General features: G+C 40.4%; 1 protein-coding gene across 1 annotated transcript in view; it reads left to right on the top strand.

Moving 5' to 3' along the window:
- Positions 1 to 927: 927 nt before the first annotated feature.
- Positions 928 to 18,374, top strand: part of GOLGA4 (golgin A4) — a 73,459-nt gene continuing 56,012 nt past the window's right edge. Inside the window, exons 1-3 of the mRNA XM_075704667.1 lie at positions 928 to 1,014; positions 6,894 to 6,989; positions 16,390 to 16,488. Of these exons, the coding sequence (XP_075560782.1) occupies positions 928 to 1,014; positions 6,894 to 6,989; positions 16,390 to 16,488 (282 nt within the window). The remainder of the gene's footprint in view (positions 1,015 to 6,893; positions 6,990 to 16,389; positions 16,489 to 18,374) is intronic.

Below are 18,374 nucleotides of genomic sequence, written 5' to 3'. Positions count from 1 at the left end.
TCGCCAGCCACCCAGAGAGCGCTCGCTATGGAAGCAAACAACAGCAAAATGCAAGCGGCCGGGGCCCAACCCCCTCCCGCTGCCCGGGGGAGCTCGCCGCGCCCGCTCCTCGCCCGCCGAAACGCCCTCGTTGCCCCCAAGGGTGCAGCGGGAGGCGAGGGCTGGGGCGCACCTTCTCCCTTAGCGCCTCTGTGGGGCTCGGGAGCCGGGGGGTGCCGGGCGGACCGCCTGCTGCCGCCCGGGCGGCCCGGCCCCCCCCGGGACGGAGCGCCCCGCTGCTGGCGGGCTGTAAGGCAGGGGATGAGAGGGCCACGGCGGCCCCGACGCCTCGCAGAGCGGCGGAAGGACGCGGCGAGGCGGCGGCTGTTGCCCTTGTCGTTACCGCGCCCTTTTCCCTCCCTCCTGACGGAAAAGCGGTGACGGCGGCGGGCGGGAAGCGCCTCCCCTCCGCCCGCGCTATTCCCAGCACGGCGCCGCCTCCCGCCCCGCGGCCGCCGGGAGGGAGGCGAAGGGAAGGAGGGAGGGAAGGAGCGAGAGAAGGAAGGAGGGAAGGCGGCGGAGCTGCACGCCGCCCGCCCCCGGGGCGGGGCGGGGAGGGGGGATGGCGCTTGGAGTTCCCTTGTGAAGTTTGCGCCTCGCCGCGCCCCGTAGCGTGCCGAGCGCTCGGCTCCACGTCGGCTGCGCAGGCGCAGTGGCCGCGGCGTTCACTTGCTCCGCGGTGGGGGGGACCCAGGAAGGAGAGGCGGCGGCGGCGGCGGCGGCGGCGGCGGCTCCGCGGGGCCGGGGCGGGCGGAGCTCGGTGCCACCGCCACCCTCCCTCCCGGCGCCCCTCGCCCGTTGCGCGGGAGGCGCTGCCTAACCGGCCGGGGACTCGTACCCCGCTCCCCTCGCCGCCGGCCCCCGACCCCCCCCCCCCCCCCCGCCACCATGTTCAAGAAGCTGAAGCAGAAGATCAGCGAGGAGCAGGCGCCGCCGCGCGGGGCGGGGGGACGCGCCGCCCCCCTCCCGCCGCAGGTACCGCGGGCGTTGGGCGGCCGCGGGGGGGGAAGGTGTCCCTCGGGCCGCCGTGGCGGGCCGGGACGCAGCCCTGGGCGGCTGGTGGCGTCCGGCCGGGCGCCGGTGGCCTTTCAGCCGGAGGGGCGGCGGTGTGCCTGGCGGGGCAGGGCCGCCCTTCGCCCGGGAAGGCCTCGGCGTCCCCGCTGACAGCCGGTCGGACCGGTCCGGCCGCCGGCAGGGTCGTGCAGCGCAGGCCCCGGCGTCCTGCGTGTGGCGGCCGGCCGAGGGCTCCGGGGTGGGCCGGCTCTCTGTCAGCGTGGGGCGGCTTCGCTGTAACTTCGACAGCCAACTTTGTTGTTACCGAGCCGCCTCCCGTCCTGGAAGCCTCTCCAGAGGCTCCTGAGGCTGTGCCTCTCCGTGGCTGCTCCACAGAGGCTGTCTTTCGGAGGAGTGGTAAAAAACATCTCTTGCTTGAACATCCAACAGAATGACAACAATCGGGCACAGAATTCCAACAGAAGTGGGTTTCTCCTTTGTCGTTTTTAAAGGAATGACGCTTTCGTGTGCACTGGATAACAATCCAGCATTGAGATCGCTAGGTGTCTTTTTCTCTCAGTATAATGTCTGTTCTTTTAATTCCTGTAAGTCTCTTCTGTTTCCATCATTTTAGTCTAGCATCCCAGTCTGCTTACCTTAACCTTATTCTTGCTTTTTTTTAAACTGTGGAAAAATTGAGTAGTGTAAAGTGGAGAGCGAGGCTTCTTTTTTTGGTCATAATTTAACTGACCATTTTCCTCTTATGTGTACTTTAACAAAATTATGATTAGTGTTGGATTCTAGAAACTACTGTTTGATAATAATGCACATCAGATATGACATGGGTGCAGAGTATCTCTGAAAGTGACAGTGGCCAAAAAAAAATGTTGTGATGATTTCATGCATGTGTTGAAGCAGAATAAACTCTATCAGTTCAAATTCTGGTAGAAAGACTTTGACAAGTTAACTTTGCATTGGCAAACTCTGTGCTGAGAAAGATAATGTCTGCCTATGTCTCTTTGCCTTTTTGCTGTGTTAAGTAGGTTTTGCATCTTGGAATCTAAGAGAATAAAACTGGTATAAACTCTGTATCATGTGAATGTTAAGCTATAGGCAGACAATTTGGTTAATTTTGCAAAGAGGTGGTCAGTTGCCTGGGCTTGATCTGAATGTAATTTGAACCATTGGGAGATCTGACACTGCATAGTCTCAGTATTAGACCATGGTTTCAAAACTGTTGACGTTCAGCTATGTAGTATTTTTTTAAATCACTCATTTGTCAAATAGGGGCAGTATTTTTGGAAATGGGTCTACTGTAAGGCTTTATGTAGCTTGTTGAGTTTTATTTTAAACCCTTTCATAGTTATTAACTCTAGGTCTTCTCTAGTTAGTGAAGTAAAGTACGTTTTTGTCTGTGGCAGTTTAGAGCGGTGTCCTGAATTGGCATATGTGGTGAACTTCCAGCACAGTGTAAAGAGATTGAGCTGCAGAGCTTATTATGTTCAATAAGCAGCAGCTAAGTTATGATACCTTGCAGACAATATTGTAACCCACTTAGTTCAGGATACTTGGTGCATGTGTTAAAGGGTCGGTACTTGCTGAAAATCAGCCTTTTGAGTTAATCTGGGCCTGGGTGCACATGTGCACCCAACATTGTAATGTATTGCAGGTTTTATTTGGCTGTTAAAATTAACATTGACAAATTTCATGAAACCTAATACAAAATCTTACTTTCACCTAGTCTGCTATACTGTGGACAGAGTAGATCATGTAACTCAAGGGTTTTGACATGAATGGAAAGGCAGAAGCAGAAAATGAGAACAGATTTTTATTTTCATGTAAGATAGTGTCTTGCAGTATTGCTTATTCTTCAATTGCTCTCAAGTAACACTAGAGGGAAATTGGAGTTAAATTTGGTCTTAAAAGTAAAATAGGCTAGTCTGCTTACTCCTTGTATCTCATTTGAAAACAGATTCTGTAAATGAGGAAGGCGAGAGAAGGTTTTGAGGCTTGCAAAATGTACTGAAGTCTTGCAGAGAGCATGAAATATACTTTTGTTACCTTGCTTTTAGTAATTCAGATCCTTAAAATGCATTCCACTTATTGGGTGTTCTGTCATCATACAGATTGTCAGCTACTTTCTGTCAAGACATTTTCAAACCAAATTTTCCATACACTTAACATTTCTTAGTTTTATGAGACTTTTGTTTGCATTCTTTTTTGCTCTTTTCTTTCCTATACACTGTTGCAGGGAGACTTCACACACCATACCCTACACCATATCTTCTGCTTTCATACCTAAAACTTGTCATTTGTACTCTGGTTTGTAGTGTCTGAGACTAAATTTACTGACCTAAATTAAATCCAGAGGATTAAATCCAGAGGTAAAATTTCTCAAGTGTAACAGTTTTTCTGAGGAGGCCTTTGTAGGCCTCTCTCTTTCATATGAACAGTTAGCAGACTGATGTCATCTGTCAGATGGAGAATACCTGTGCTCTGCCCCTCACAGGCTGAAGAACACATCAGTTTCTAACTGCTGACAGGGAGGAAAAAAAATCTTAATCGCAATTCCAGGTGTCTCATGGACCAATACTTCTTGAAGATGGTCTCCTGACAAATAGGGATGAAGAAGAAGCGGAGACATTCAATGCGTTTTTTTTGCCTTAGTCTTTAATAATACTGATAGACCTTGGGCTGCCCAGTCCCCTGAGTTGGAGGACCATGGCTACAGGAACAGTGACTTTCCATCTATGGACACTGAAATTGTAAGGGACTAGTTTTATCATTTGCATGTTCACAAGTCCGTGGGGCCTAGTGGGATTCATCTCGGAGTACTGAAGGAGCTAGCAGATGTTGCAGCAGGACCCCTCTCAAACATCTTGGGAGTCTGGGGAGATCCCCACTGACTGGAAGCTAAGCCACTGTTATTCTAGTTTACAAGAAGGGCATGAGGGAAGACCCAGGGAACTACAGACCTGTTAATCTAACCTCAGGACCTGGAAAAATTATGGAGAACATCATACTGGGTGCTAATAAAAGGCATTTAAAGAACAATGCAATCATCAGGCACAGTCAACATGGGTTCACAAAGGTAAAGTCCTGATAACTAATTTAATATCCTTCTACGATAATGTCACATACCTAGTGGATGAAGGGAAGGTGGTGGATGTAGTTTTTCTGGAATTTAGTAAGGTTTTTGATACTGTCCCTCACAGCATCCTTCTGGACAAGCTGTCCAACTGTGGGATGAGCAGGTAGGCAGTGTGCTGGGTGAAGAACTGGCTGAACAGCAGGGCTCAAATCTGGCTGGTGACCAGTCACCAGCAGTCCTGCTCAGGGCTCAATTCTAGAGGCAGTTCTGTTCAATATATTTATTAACGATCTGGATGGAGGAGCTGAATGCACCTTTAGTAAGTTTGCTGCTGATACTGAACTGGAAGGTGCTGTTGACTCTCAAGGGACAAGAGGCCTTGCAGAGGGATCTGGATGGATTGGAGCATTGGGCAGTCATCAGTGGTATGAAATTGAGCAACAACAAGTACTGGATACTCTGTCCTAGGTGCAGAAATGCCAGGCACAAGTATAAATTGGGAGAGGAGTGGCTGGAGAGCAGCCCTGTGGAAAGGGATCTGGAGGTGCTGGTTGACAGGAGGCTTGGCAGGAGTCAGCAGTGTGCCCTGGCAGCCAAGAGGGCAAATGGCATCCTGGGGTGCATCAAACGCAGCATAACCAGCAGGTCAAAAGAGGTGATTATCCTGCTGTATTCAGTGCTGGTGTGGCCACACCTTGAGTCTAGTGTGCAGTTCTGGGCCCCACCATTTTAAAAGGATGTTTAAAAGGATTTAAAAGGATGCGTCCTGAGGAGGGCACCAAAGGTGGTGAAGGGGCTGGAAGGCATGTCCTCTGAGGAGCGGCTGAAGACACGGGGTTTGTCTAGTTTAGAGAGGAGGAGGCTGAGGGGCGACCCCACTGCTCTCCCCGGCTTCCTGAGGAGGGGACGTGGAGAGGGAGGTGCTGATCTCTGCTCCCTGGTACCCAGTGCCAGGACGCGTGGAAATGGCTCAAAGCTGCGTCCATCAGGGGAGGTTTGGACTTGACATGAGGAAACATTTCTTTACCAAGAGGGTGGTCAAACCCTGGAAGAGGCTTCCTGGAGAGGTGGTTGATGCCCCAAGCCTGTCAGTGTTTAAGAGGCATTTGGACAATGCCCTTAATGCCATGTTTGAACTTTTGGTCAGCCCTGGAGTGGTCAGGCAGTTGGACTAGATGATCGTTGTAGGGCCCTTTCAGCTGAACCATGCTATCCTGTTTCATCTCCTCTGGTCTAGCCAGCTTCAGTTCCAGTTCTGTTTATTGGATAAGACTAATGAATATTCATGCTGCAGAGCTTAGTACCACTGAAATGGCTGTAAAGTGACAAGAAGTCTGAATGCAGAGTGAAGGGCAGAGTGAAGAGATAATTCATACTCCGTCTAAACAGTAGCAAAGTGGCCATGAACATTTGGAAACCACTTTTCTTCTGTATGGTGAGGGTCGGAAGCAATCTCCTTTAAATCACTGGTATTAGCTTAGGGAGTAGGAATAAAAGAAGGAGAGTAAGCTATTGGCATGAATAGATTGTTGTTATTTTTCAAACCTTATGAATACTTTTGATGCAAAATTTTCAGTAGGACATAGAGCGTTCGTGTGAATGGTTATTTGGTACTAGGTGAGGTATTTGACTTTTGAGTTGTATTTTCAGGTGGGAACATTTGGTTTACTTGGTGACACCTGTAACTTTGACTGATTTTGGAATAATGTGTTTTGTATGATACTGGAGTTAATTAATTAGGATCCAAATTTTACAAAATGTACCCATAGATTTAGGCTATAAAGTGAGTGTAATTCTCTGAAAAACTGTCTTTTTTTGGTAATATCTTTTCAGTGGTCTGATACTCTGTCAATCATGTTTTAGAATATCCAACTCTGTCTTGTCAGACGGGCGTTTTGCAAGGCAGGATTTACGTATGCAACCTCAGTGATGGTGCTGCAATGAAGTGTTAAAGGATTTGTGGTAGTTATGGGTTTTTTTGGTTTGGTTTTTTTTTTCCAATACTTTGTTCATTCTGGTTATATTGTAGAATATACCTAATGAGAGATCTTGCTAATTATTTTCTTTGTACATAAAAGCTTGTTGATGTTTTAATGTTCATTACATTTATACTGAAATTTTATATTTGAATGTTGAGGTATGAGGCTGGCAAGCTACATTTGGGTTGGCATGGCTTGTTGCAACCTCACTCAGCATGAAGTTGTGAAGTTTCTTTGAATAGATATTTGGTACTGACAGGAACAACAAGTTCATATTGACATCATAAAATGTGTTATATTCTTCTGCCCTTTTTGTTTGTTTAGTTTATATTTTATAAGTGGGCATTTTTTTTCTTCTTTTGTTGTGTTGGTTTTTTTTTTTGTTATTAATTTCTTAAAGGAATCAGGTGGTATTCTGTATGTAAATCCTTGAATCCCTGTCAGTTTGCAAACCTTTTAAACCTTAAGCAACTGTACTATGTTGCTAAAGTATTAGGAAGGTTGAGTTTCAAATCTGGTCTAAGAGGACCATAGTCAGAAATAATCAAAATAACTAATTTTGTTGTATGCTCTTGTGGCTGATTCATGGCATACTCTGCTCTGGAGACTTTGTAGTAAGATAGAACTTGTCACAGACAGTATGTGGAACTGGTTGTTTTCTTTAAAAGGAAGATCTAGACCAGGCTTTATTGAGATGTTGTAGTTAGTAATTGTTGAAGTAAATTATGATACAGAATAATTAGTTCTGGACTTAATGTTATTACTTGTTGGTATATGTGATCTCTGTGTAGGTCCCTTCCAGATCTCCTCCACCAACTGGCAACAGAAGCAGGACATCTTCATTTGCAGATCAGAATGATGAAGGCACTTTAACACCAGACAAAGAGGTCAGTTAAGAACTGTTTTTCTATATTTTTCAACTTCAACTTTAAAAAAAAAAAATTAAAATCTAACTTTGTGTCCTTGATTAACTTTTTTTTTTTGATTCCTCAATCTCACTGTTTTATGTGCATTTATAGATATGAATAGTCTAATTTTTAGGTTAAATACTGAAGTGTTTAATATTAGTAAAACAGACCTTTAAGCTGTAGTGGTAAACCACCAGATTAAGAAACCTTTTAAGTCCTTCTTCACATCTTAAAAATCTTACCCCTGAACTGAACTCAGTGAGGTAGTGGAACAGAAGTTACATTCAGAGAGACTAACTTTGGGTTTTGTGCCTCTTTTTTCTTGAAAAGTTGGGGGAATCCACTTAACTGCGCAGGTAACTTCAGGTGGATGAGCCTAAAGGCTTAAACTGAGCGCTTGTGAATGTTTCTAAACCATACCAGTAATAATTATCAAATTTACACCCACCCCCCCCCCAAAAAAAAAAAAACCAACCCAAAACCCAAGAAAACGAACAATAAACCAAACTGAGTCTAAATTATCAATCATAAAATATCATTAAAATCACTATCAGGGTGATGGGTAACCATGACTTGCATAATAGAGCAAACAAAGGAGATAATCTGTACTCATCTTTTTTTGTATTGAGTACTATGGCTTTTTTGAAGTGACTTGATTAAAAAAGAAAAAACAAACAAAGAGAAAAAGCCCTCACTTAGTGAGCATGAAAATAGGCTGGTGGAGTAAAGCAGTGAACTTCTGTGATTCTGTGAACTTTGTCAGAGGCAATGTTGAGTTCCTAGCCAGAAAATTCAGTTGCTGGGTTTTGCTACAAAAAAGATGTGGGTTTTTGCAGTGGGACAATCCACTTTAATTTTTTACACCATGTTTTCTTCAGGAGATGATCTGTTATACCTGAAATTTGTCTTAGATTCCATAATGAATGCTACCAGTAATTACAGCATAGCAGCTTGCTTCCTGCAATGATAATAGAAAGGAAAGGAAGAGTGCCTCATGATTTTGTTTTGTATTTTGGAAATGCAGTATTGAGTTTTCTAATAAATGCTTATTTTCTCTACTGTTACATACATACTTTTATATATATATATGTATATATGTATGTAATGACTTCCCTCTGTCCCTGGAGAGAGGTTTTCTGTTAACTGGTGCTCTAAAATGTCAGCAAGCAGTGTCACCCAGGATAAATTATTAAGTGTTTCTGTAAGGTGAGTTTGCTGGGGTTTAGGTTTGGGGTTTTTTTTCAGGAAAAACAACCTGCATTTCTGTTCTTAATGCAGAGTATAGAAGTGGCATATTGCCCCATGAGAACTACCACTGTGGCCCAGAAGGAATGAGTTGGTGCTGAGAGCTGGTGTCATCAGTGACCAGTGCAAACATAAAATTCCCCCTTTTTTTTTTTTATTTCATTATGTGTTTCCGTTGTAGAATGTGCTAGAGGTTAAAGGACTGATTCAGCCAAGGTTTTCAGACTTTTTAAGCAACAGAAGCTTAGTGGAATATGAAATATTGGAGCTGTGAGGCACAGCGATGTTCCTCTGTGTGACTGATTCACTGGTTTTTGTCTGTCTTTACCTTGGTGCTGCCTACACAAACCAAAGAAATCTTCCTCTCTCTTTTCAGTGGGAAATAAAGGGAAAAATTAAATGGTAACACTCCTCATCCCCTGTATTATACAAGTACCAACTGCTTTTCTGCTCACATAGTATAACTTACACATTGAGTGAGAGGCAGAATACTTTTCCTTAACTTGTTTTTTTCCTTAACTTTATTTTTGAGGATGTCTGCTTTTATTCCAGATATGAAAAAGGTTTGTGAGCCTGAAGTCCTGTCATCTTTTTCCGTTTTATCAGTTGATTTAGTAAAAAATACTAGCTGTCTTCACAATTCAGATAATGAGTTTAAAAAATAAATACATTTGCAGGTGTTGTTGGGTGCTACTGATATGTCACCTGTATGTATCAGTGCTTTCTGTAGTGTTCATCATTTCTATGGAGAACTACATTTTGTCTGGTACTGCTTCATTAGATATACATTGCCCCCCAGCAGACTGTTTTTTCAGAGTGCTTTTCCAGGCAAACAGGAGAAGCAAAGAATTCCCCACAAGACATGCCAAGTTATGTCGGAAGAACATTATGCTCTAAATACAGTGGTTACACTGGAATGATCAGAGAGGCAGAAGGAGAAATAAGACTAAGAATGGAAACAATACTAAAGTGACCTCCAATTTACAGTTATCCTTGGGCTTAGGGAGCTGCTATGAGAATTTTACTTGTGAAGCATATCCTGTAATTAGAAATTCAGAAAGTAGTAAAGCTGCTAAGGGAATGAAAATCTCTTCGTTTTTTTGTAAAGACTGGTTTTATGTCAAATGGAAGATTTTACTAAAATAAAGGTAAATTTAAATGATCAAGGCATGAAAGCTTCTTTCTCCAACTATTTCTCATAAATGTTAACAAAATGATTAAAAGCAAGTTGTCTTTGGAATTTGTTTGTTGGATTAGATTTTCATAAAATTCAGTTCAGCAGCAGTATTACTGTGCTTTAAAAAGATGCAGATATTACATACTATCTCTGAAAATATATGCCCTGATTATATGGGTGTATTATGTCTTTTGGGGGGCATTTTTTGCAGTGTTCTCATTTGATCGGGCAGATGTTTTGTGTACAGGTGTCAATGGCATTACAATGAACTAAAGTTGGACAACATTTAATACACTGAAAATGTTTGGGTTTTGAAAAGTATCATATTTAAAACGTTCTTGCAGTATATGAATAATTGCTAACCCTTTGGCACTGAAAGGTAAGCAAAATTACGATGTTTCAGAGTTGTCTTGTATGTTCTCTGTCCTCCCCCTGGGCTATTATGTTTTAGTGTGTCTTTAATAGATCATGTTTTCGTATTTTTAGTGCTGTAATATCGAAGTTGCAAGTATTGCATGTGAAAGCTTTGATTTTAAACTCGGAATATTTTTAGAATAAAAACAATTTTAGAGTGAATTACAGTTGTAAATGACAGCATTAGTCTGATCAAAGAATTATAATAAAACTTACAAGCAAACTTTCTTCCTTTATATTCTGCAATGATAAGATTTTTCTTTTATTTTTCAAAATTCCAAAACATTTTCATTTTTTTAAAAAAAAAGAAACTTGTATGCTCCTTTCATGGTATACTAGGTAAGTTTCTTTTTCATGCCCACTTTCAGGTTCTATTTGAGTGGAGCTGTGGATCTCCAGAGGCAGTGTTACAGAGAAGCTTGTAATTTTTTCGTGTATAAGGAAAAAGCCGAAGTCTGTCTAGTTCTGTATTCTCTTCTTGTAAATAGCCCATAAAATATGACCACAGTGTGAGGTGAAAACATATATTGGTACTTCCATAGAACTTCTTCAGACAGTTTGCGTATCAGATGCCTTCTGAGTTTGTCTTGGTGCCATTTGAAACAGCCCTGGATGATTAAAACACGCTTACTTAGTGCTTCCAGTCTTTCCTAGGGAAGAATAGTGTTTGGTTTTCAAACTGTTACTGTGTGGACTCTTGAACATAATTTGAGGTGAAATACATCAATCATATTCTGTACAGTTCCTAGAGGCTCAAAATTTTCTTTATGTTATATAATATACTTATTTACAAGCCAGGCCCACCTGCAGAAGATAGCAAAGCTAGTTCAGAGCCATCAACTGAGAGCAAACAGCTGATAGCTTGCTGTGGGTGACGTAAGAGTCACGCAGATCCAAATATCACTCACATCCTCATGAGTGTCATGGAAGTGACAGCAGAGCACAATATATATAGCTGCTCTTAGAGCTAAAGATAAACTAGCCAAGGTACTTCTCGGTCTTACTTTACTGCTATATAGTAACTGTGTTTTTAAGTTAATTGAAATGTTTTTCTAGCGTGGGCTATTAATAAAGCAGGACAAGTAAAGCTGAAATAATATTCCTTCAGTACCTTTGTTAATGGTGCATCTTTCCTGTGTTCATATACTTAATTTGAAGTACTTCTAAGCACGTGTTGCCATGCAAAGACGATAGTGGTTCAGATATGTCTATACTTTTTTCCTTTCTGACATGCAAATTTAAAACGTAAATTTTGGGGGCTGCATAACCTAGTTTGTATCTAAAGCCTGGATTTTGTAATTCCTGATGCAAACACCAGCATGTTTAGATTGCTCGTCAGAATGCAAAACAAACCAGAAAATAGTTATGTTTGATTTCTGTACTGCCTCTTTTTTAATTGCAGAAACCTTGAACTTTCAGCTCTTCGTTTTTTCCTACTCCTTGATCGCAGTAGGGATGAGGCATAAAAGGTTATGTTGCAAATTGCACAAACCTTCTATAAATAAATAATTGTGTAAATCAGCAAATTACTGAATTATTCACAGCTTTTTTCTGGCATTCCCCAACTTGGACAAATAACCAAATTTATTTAATTATTTATTTTACTGTGAGGAATGAGTTACTTGTCAGTAGGAGTTGAAACTCTGAACCTTTAGCCTGATAGCTGTCATCCCCCAGCTCCTTGAACTAGATGAGCAAATCCTGGTTTGTCTCTTACACAAGCTTACAGTGTGATCTCTTTCCCTCTGTCTTAGTGTGCTTGTATACGACATAGCACAACTGTCCACGTACAGTTATAGAAGCTTTTAAGCATTAACGTACTACAAATGCACATATACCGTGATGCGTTTTGCTAACAAAATGTATGAATTTTCAAATTTGCTTGATAACAGGTTAATCTGAAATTTGGAACCACTGTTGCTCTTCTTTTTCTCTGGAAGGGAATAATGACTGCCTTTGGCAATCTAACATACAAGTATGTAACATGCAGTGATTCAACTAGTGCCGTCTGCAGAGTAATGAGACTTGGGTCAAACTCTAATACCTGTTAAATTCTGGTTTTTGTTTCACGGCATGTTAAGGAAGCCCCTTGATGTAGGGATCACATGTACTTTGGCCTCTGCACCCCACTCATCAGAATCTTAGCAAAGGAAGATTTGAGCATGGTAATTCTTCAGAGGGAGGAGCAATAGCAAGTATGATATGAACACAGTTGGTTCTGGAGTTCAGGAAATCCATAAAGAACAAGTAAGGCTGCTTAACTTAGGCCAAACTTGAGGGCTACAAAAACTGTTCATAATTTTGGAAATACAAAGGTTATTTAAAAAATAACTTCATGTGTTGTTCTTTGGTAATACTGAAGGAATCGGCATCATCTGGTGTTTGGTTTCATCACCTAATTTACCTTATTTGTAACTTTCCCTCCAAGATAGAAATGTTTGTTGTTTAGTAAGATTTTACTTGCAAAAAAAAAAGAATAGGAGTTAAATATTGTGACAGAAGATCAGTAATACCATAGCCTTAATTTGGTGCCTGAGATTGAGGTGTGGGGTAGGAAGTTCATTTAACGGGGAGTATGTTTGAAACAATGTTGGAAGATCTTAGTAGGATTTCTGTAGCAAGCTTCAAGTGTGATTTGATGGCATTCAGAGGATTAGAGAAGGTTAGTTAAAGGATTATTTATATCTTTGCACATTCGGTCTGTTTCCAGTATGCTTCAGCACATTTGGATTCCCTGCTTGTCTAGTTTTATTGATCACATTACTGGCATAGCGCTAATGTGGTGCTAGTGATACATTAGACAGTATAGCATGAGATATGTTTAATGTTTCTGAAGCTACTGAGATAATTCAGAGTGGGTTTTAGGCCAGATCCTGAAGTGCAGGAATCCATTGTGGAAATATTTATATCTGTTTAATTTTGGCAGACTAGCAGGTTGTTTCTTGCCTTTTTTCCAGGCATAGGTGAATAATTTTTAGTGACTTTTAATACCCCCCATCCCAAGTGAACTGGACAGCTAGTTTTAAAGCCATATGGAATAGTTGATTAAAAAAAATAAAAAGTGCAGATAAAAACACATGTATATACTGGAACACATTAAGTAGTGTAATTATAGGACTCGTTAGACAGCTCTGCCTATAATTTAGCTGTAGAAACATAGCAGGTAATGAGCTGCTGGAGTAACAAAGATACTGTGTGAGCAAGTACTTAAATATTTTCATTGTTGGGCACCCAACATCCGAGAATGGAGGATGAACTCACTAGTGAGAAGATGGAGCCAGTTCTAAATGTTCTAAGGAAATACCACTCTTGGACCATGACTGAGTTTGTAGCTATTTGAAGTGTGAAACTCTTTGTCTTGGCTACTGGGGAAGAAATACTTTACGATTTCATTTTGATGCAGTGATTACTGTTCTGCCTCAGTACTGTTGTCTTCTGCCCTTCTTTCTTTATACAGTTGGCTCCTTCCCTTTTGTGCTTGCCTTCACTCAAGCAACAGTAGGGTGAAGCTGAGATGATTTAGTGATGTTCTTGCATCAGGGTTCTGACTAACATCTGTGAAACTCAACAGTATTGTTAACTGCACTCTACATGTCTGCAAATTCAAGCAGTAGTGCATCAATTTATATCCATAAGCTTTTTTTCTTTCTTTTTCTCAAAACAGTAACAGTTGGTAATGTGGATTGGCATATTTTAGGCTGTGGATAGCTTGGATCTTCTGATCTTGCTAAAAAGGAGTTACATACACTCCCTATCACTTGCCTACTAGGTAGTTTGAGTGAATTTTTAAAATGAATTCTTCCCGTTGTTTAAAGCTCTTTGTCATCTTACCTGTAAGTTTCGGGGTTTGTAATTAATGTTTTCTGAAAGACTTATTGTCTAAGCTTCTTGTTAGAACTTGGCTGCACTGACATGGTCATGGACTTCAGGGGATGATTGAAAATCATGGATGCTGAACATACTGACAGTCCAATTTTTTTTTTATTTCCGGTGAAGTATAATAACTTGTTAGAGATTAAATAGGAATTCTTTTTAATGCAAGTTGCTTGGTGTACTATTTAATGTAATTAGGATTAAGCAAAATAAAGCTATGGTGAAATGTCAAAACTTAATATTTTGAGAACCAAACATTGGCATACTGTTACTATGAAGAGATAATGTGAACCATCTGTGATTCTGGAAGTTCCTTCAGGACGGCCGTGTTTTTAAAAGTGACTTAACTAAGCTGAAGATAATATATATTACATGTTGAAAATGTTCATAATCTTTTGGTTAATAGTATTTGCCATAATCCATTTATGAGTGCTTTGCAACCTGTGTTTCATCAACTTAACTGGTCTTCTCTAAACATACAAAGTAATTTTTATCTTAAAGATTTCATCATTTTATTTGTGGTTGAGAATGTGCATGCTTCTAATTCATGAGGCCATCAGGCTTGCTTGTAGTACTGCTGCTGTATGTTTGTACGCTTGTGTATACATAGCATTTGCCATTTCTTTTTCTGGCATATACCCTTTCAAGAGGTACATGTACAAAATGCATAGCATGGCCAAGTCTATGAGCTTCTACAACCATCACCACTTAATGAAGATTTTCTGGAATCATTAACACTTGTCAGCTTCCTTATTTTTGTTTTGCCTAAAAGCTCAGATGAGGAAAGAAACTTATGTGGGTTTTACACACTTGAATAAATATATAGCAGCTTGCTCTCAGGAATTATACTTCTAATGGACTGAGAGACAGGGACTGGTGACCAGTCTGACCAAACTCAGCATGTGGTTGCAACCACAGCGAATGCACTGGGCAGTTGTGTCCAGGCTGGGGGAAGAACATTGGGAGCAGGAGAAATGGGACAATCTCTTTTGTTAGCAGCTTGTGTTTGCAGTAGCTTAAAAGTGAAAAGTTTCACCTGAGTTTCTTGGACTTAGCTAGTTCTTGGCAAATCAAGTAAACTATTGGAGGACCTGTCCCATGCCAGCTTTGGGAATGCCGTGACAAGGGCAGCTGAATAATAGAAGTCAGAATTAATTGTTGCTATACTTACCAGTTTGAGAAGTAAAAGTTGGGCATAAATTTTAGAACTAGTGCTCTGCAGATACCCTGTTTGTAAAGACAGTTCACAGTTTTGTAGTGGGGTTTTTTTGGGCGTGGGTTTTGGTTTTTTTTTTTTTGACCGTGAACCAAAGCTTCTTTCCCTTTGTCACTCTAGAAGGTCTTCTGATATAACTAGCAGGATTCTGCAGCAGTGGGCTGGGGGTGTGTGTGTGTGTGTGTATGTATGTAGTATAGTGAATCAAATAGGAAGCAATAAAAGCACATTGTTTAGGTTTTTATTTTGATTTGTTTTCTGCAGGATTGGTAATTTAGATCTCAGTTACTCAGGTTTTTCAGGAATTCTTTGGGTTTTTTCAGTGTAGAAATACATTAGAGAAAAGACATAGGGAGTCAGTACCGACATTCAGAGGCTATTGTGAATGGCTGTCACTGAACATCAAGCACTTAATACATTTTCTGAAAGGGTTTTGTGGACAAAAATTGCAAGCCATGTAGCATTCCAGATCTTACACGTGAAAATATTTCTCCTCTCTCAATTTGAATTTATGTAATTCATCTACTGGAACACTGGAGTCAGTCAAAAAAAAAATTATCAAACTCTAACTTATATTGTAATAGATTTGATTCCTAAAAATACTATTTAGTAACTTGAAATAAAACAAAGTTGTTCTGAAATAATGAGAAAGAAAAACCATATCGTGTTTTGGCTCAGTCAGCAGACAGCACGGTTCTGAATCTGAGGCTATAAGGAAGTTGAACCGTGAACTTTTGTGTGTGAGTAAAATCATGAGAGGAATATTTTTTTGAAATCTGTTATAGCATTCTAACAGCATTAGATTGCATTACACTTTAAATTCAAATTCCAGTCTCTTTCTCTTCATGGTCTTCATCTCTAGAAATTTAAATCTTTTCTTTGATACTGACTTGATAAAATGGTTAATTCAGCTTGTGGTGTTTTTACAAAACAGTCTGCTAGTAGTTTGCAAAATTTTGTAAGGATTTTTTTTTTAATGTAGTTAGAATTCTAGTATATAAGAGCACTAGAAGATGAATAGTCAAAAGCATGCAATTTATATTGTTTATAACTGAAATAGTGATAGAATTTTTAGAATTAGTTTTTCACATATAACTGAGAGCAAAGAAGGCTCAGTAGTATCTGAAGATAAGTCATCCACAGAAGTTTAAAAAAAATTACATTATCAGTGCCTGAAACATTGTCTTTCTCTTTGGCTGAACTAGGATCTTTTTTTTTTAATTGTGTGTTTCTTTACTTACAAATGATCAAAACTGTATTTTGGCTGTTCTGAAATGATCTAATGCATATTGTCTGGATATGTCCTGCCTTTATCTATATCTGTTGTCTCATAAACTGCTGTATTGTCTTACGATGTTTTTAATAGTGTGGAAAAATTGAGTAAAACTGTGCAGTGTTCTTTACCCAATTACTTGATTTATTTTCATTTTCCTACTTTTTGCATTGAATGACAGCTGCTAGCCGGGATGATAGCAGAACCTGCTTTTCTCTCTGAGTATACTATCTTTGCTTTGGATCCCACCAAACAACCTAAGCCACAGAGTGACGGTGTGGTGAGTCCTCCCACCCCTCTTAGTGATGCCTTTAGCAGGGGGAGGAGAGTACTGTACTAGAAGGCAAACCTAGTGTTGCTTGTGGCTTGTTCTCACAAAGGCATATCTTAACTACCGTGTTGCTAACCCTGCACTAAATTTCACGGAGGTAGTATCTGATAGCTCCTGGCTGGTGTGCTGTATGATGTGAATTTATTGTAACATAAAAAAATTAATACGTTTTTTGTCATACAGGTAACCATAATCTACACAACTTTAAAAAAATTGTTGCACAAGTTTGTATGTTTGTTGCTTAGAACTCATTAATGCCATTGAAAGTCTTCCTCTTAATTTTTATGTATGTCTGTATGTATTTCAAGATAAATGGATATGATAAACATTGAGATTGTTTTTGTCTAAAAATTATATGCTTTTTGCTGTGTACAGTGAAAGCTTCACAATGTCATTTACTACTAATGGTAGCAGGAAATAATTATCTCACATAGACACTGAAATTCAGCTACTTCTAGTTGGTAAACTGGCAGCTATTATTGTAAGGATAAATAGTCCTTTTTTAATAATTAGATTTTATTTTCAATATATATTTCTTTGCGTGGAATTGTTGTTTTCATAGTATACAAGTGGAGAAGCTCAGTGAGAAGAGAACAAGGAGTGGAGAAAAAGAAGCAGGCGTAGGGAGGAAAGCAGCCTTCTTACTTTCTAACATACGCACATACAAAGCTGTATTCTTCTCATTATTGTCACAGGACTTGGGGTGGCATCTTTCACATGTTTCAGAGGCATGGCATTCCTGAGTCCATAGTTGTTCAAAACACAGTGTTTATTTTAGAGTCCCAGCTCATCCTCATACTTCACGATTATTTTGCTTTTCCAGTTTAGCAAGTGCCTTTTTGCTGCTCATGCAGAGGCTGAAAATGACAAGTCACTGAAAGCTGTAACAGGATAGAAATTTGATAAGCAGATGGACAGAGCTCAACCCACCATGTTGTGTTGGACTGGTCTCTCTCAAGCTAAGCAAAATTGGACTGAAACAGTGATTAAAAAGGTGATCTGTGGAAAGTCTTCATTTGTTGTAAAGGGTTATGCTTCTTTAGAGCATGCCCTTAGAGCACAGATTCGTTACTAGCTCAGTCATGGTGTTCTCAAGATTGAGCTTTGATGGGGATCAAAGAAGACATTCAGACTGTGCTGAAATCTATAGTTTTAAAATAGTTACTAGATTCCCTCTCCCCCGCCCCAGTTCTAGGTATTTTGACCATGTTCCAGGTCCAGTGATCACTACTTAAAGTTTCACTGGAAACTTAGTTAAGCTTTTCTGCACTTACAGTAGTAAACGGTTGTGGGCTGTTTTTCACTACATGACAGAATATCCCTTGTACAGTTGCATTTCGAAAAACAATTCTGTGCTCAAATGTTGTCTTCATATTATCTTTTAGTATATATTTTAGTGGCAAGAATCACTTGCATATTTATATACAAGACTGCATATATAGCAAGTAATTATAATGTAAGAGTTATCGTTAACGTGTTACCAATGTGTATTAATAATACGCTACCTGTAAAACTTATTTTGTTCTCTGAACTTTTTGAAAGCTCTAGAGCTGTACTTTCAAAGTAAGAATTGGGGGGGGGGAGAAAACAATGACATAAAAGTTTATAGAGAAAAGGAGGACCGATTATATACAGATATATATTAAAAAAAATATATATACATTTGGGAAACCTAGGTGAACTAAGGATGCAGGAGAGTGAAAGTTTCATCAACACACACAAATGCATATTAATTCTGCTAAAACAGACCGGTATTTTAACTGTGTGTGTGCAAGTGATCTGTGAGCCAAGAGAGTGAGCATCATGGAGAAGTGACTGTAATTGTGGATTTTTTT

Source organism: Pelecanus crispus, chromosome 2, assembly GCF_030463565.1.
Source record: "Pelecanus crispus isolate bPelCri1 chromosome 2, bPelCri1.pri, whole genome shotgun sequence".
NCBI classification, from domain to species: Eukaryota; Metazoa; Chordata; class Aves; order Pelecaniformes; family Pelecanidae; genus Pelecanus; species Pelecanus crispus.
The sequence above is the reverse complement of the archived record's forward strand: the minus strand, read 5'-3'. Positions and strand labels throughout refer to the sequence as shown.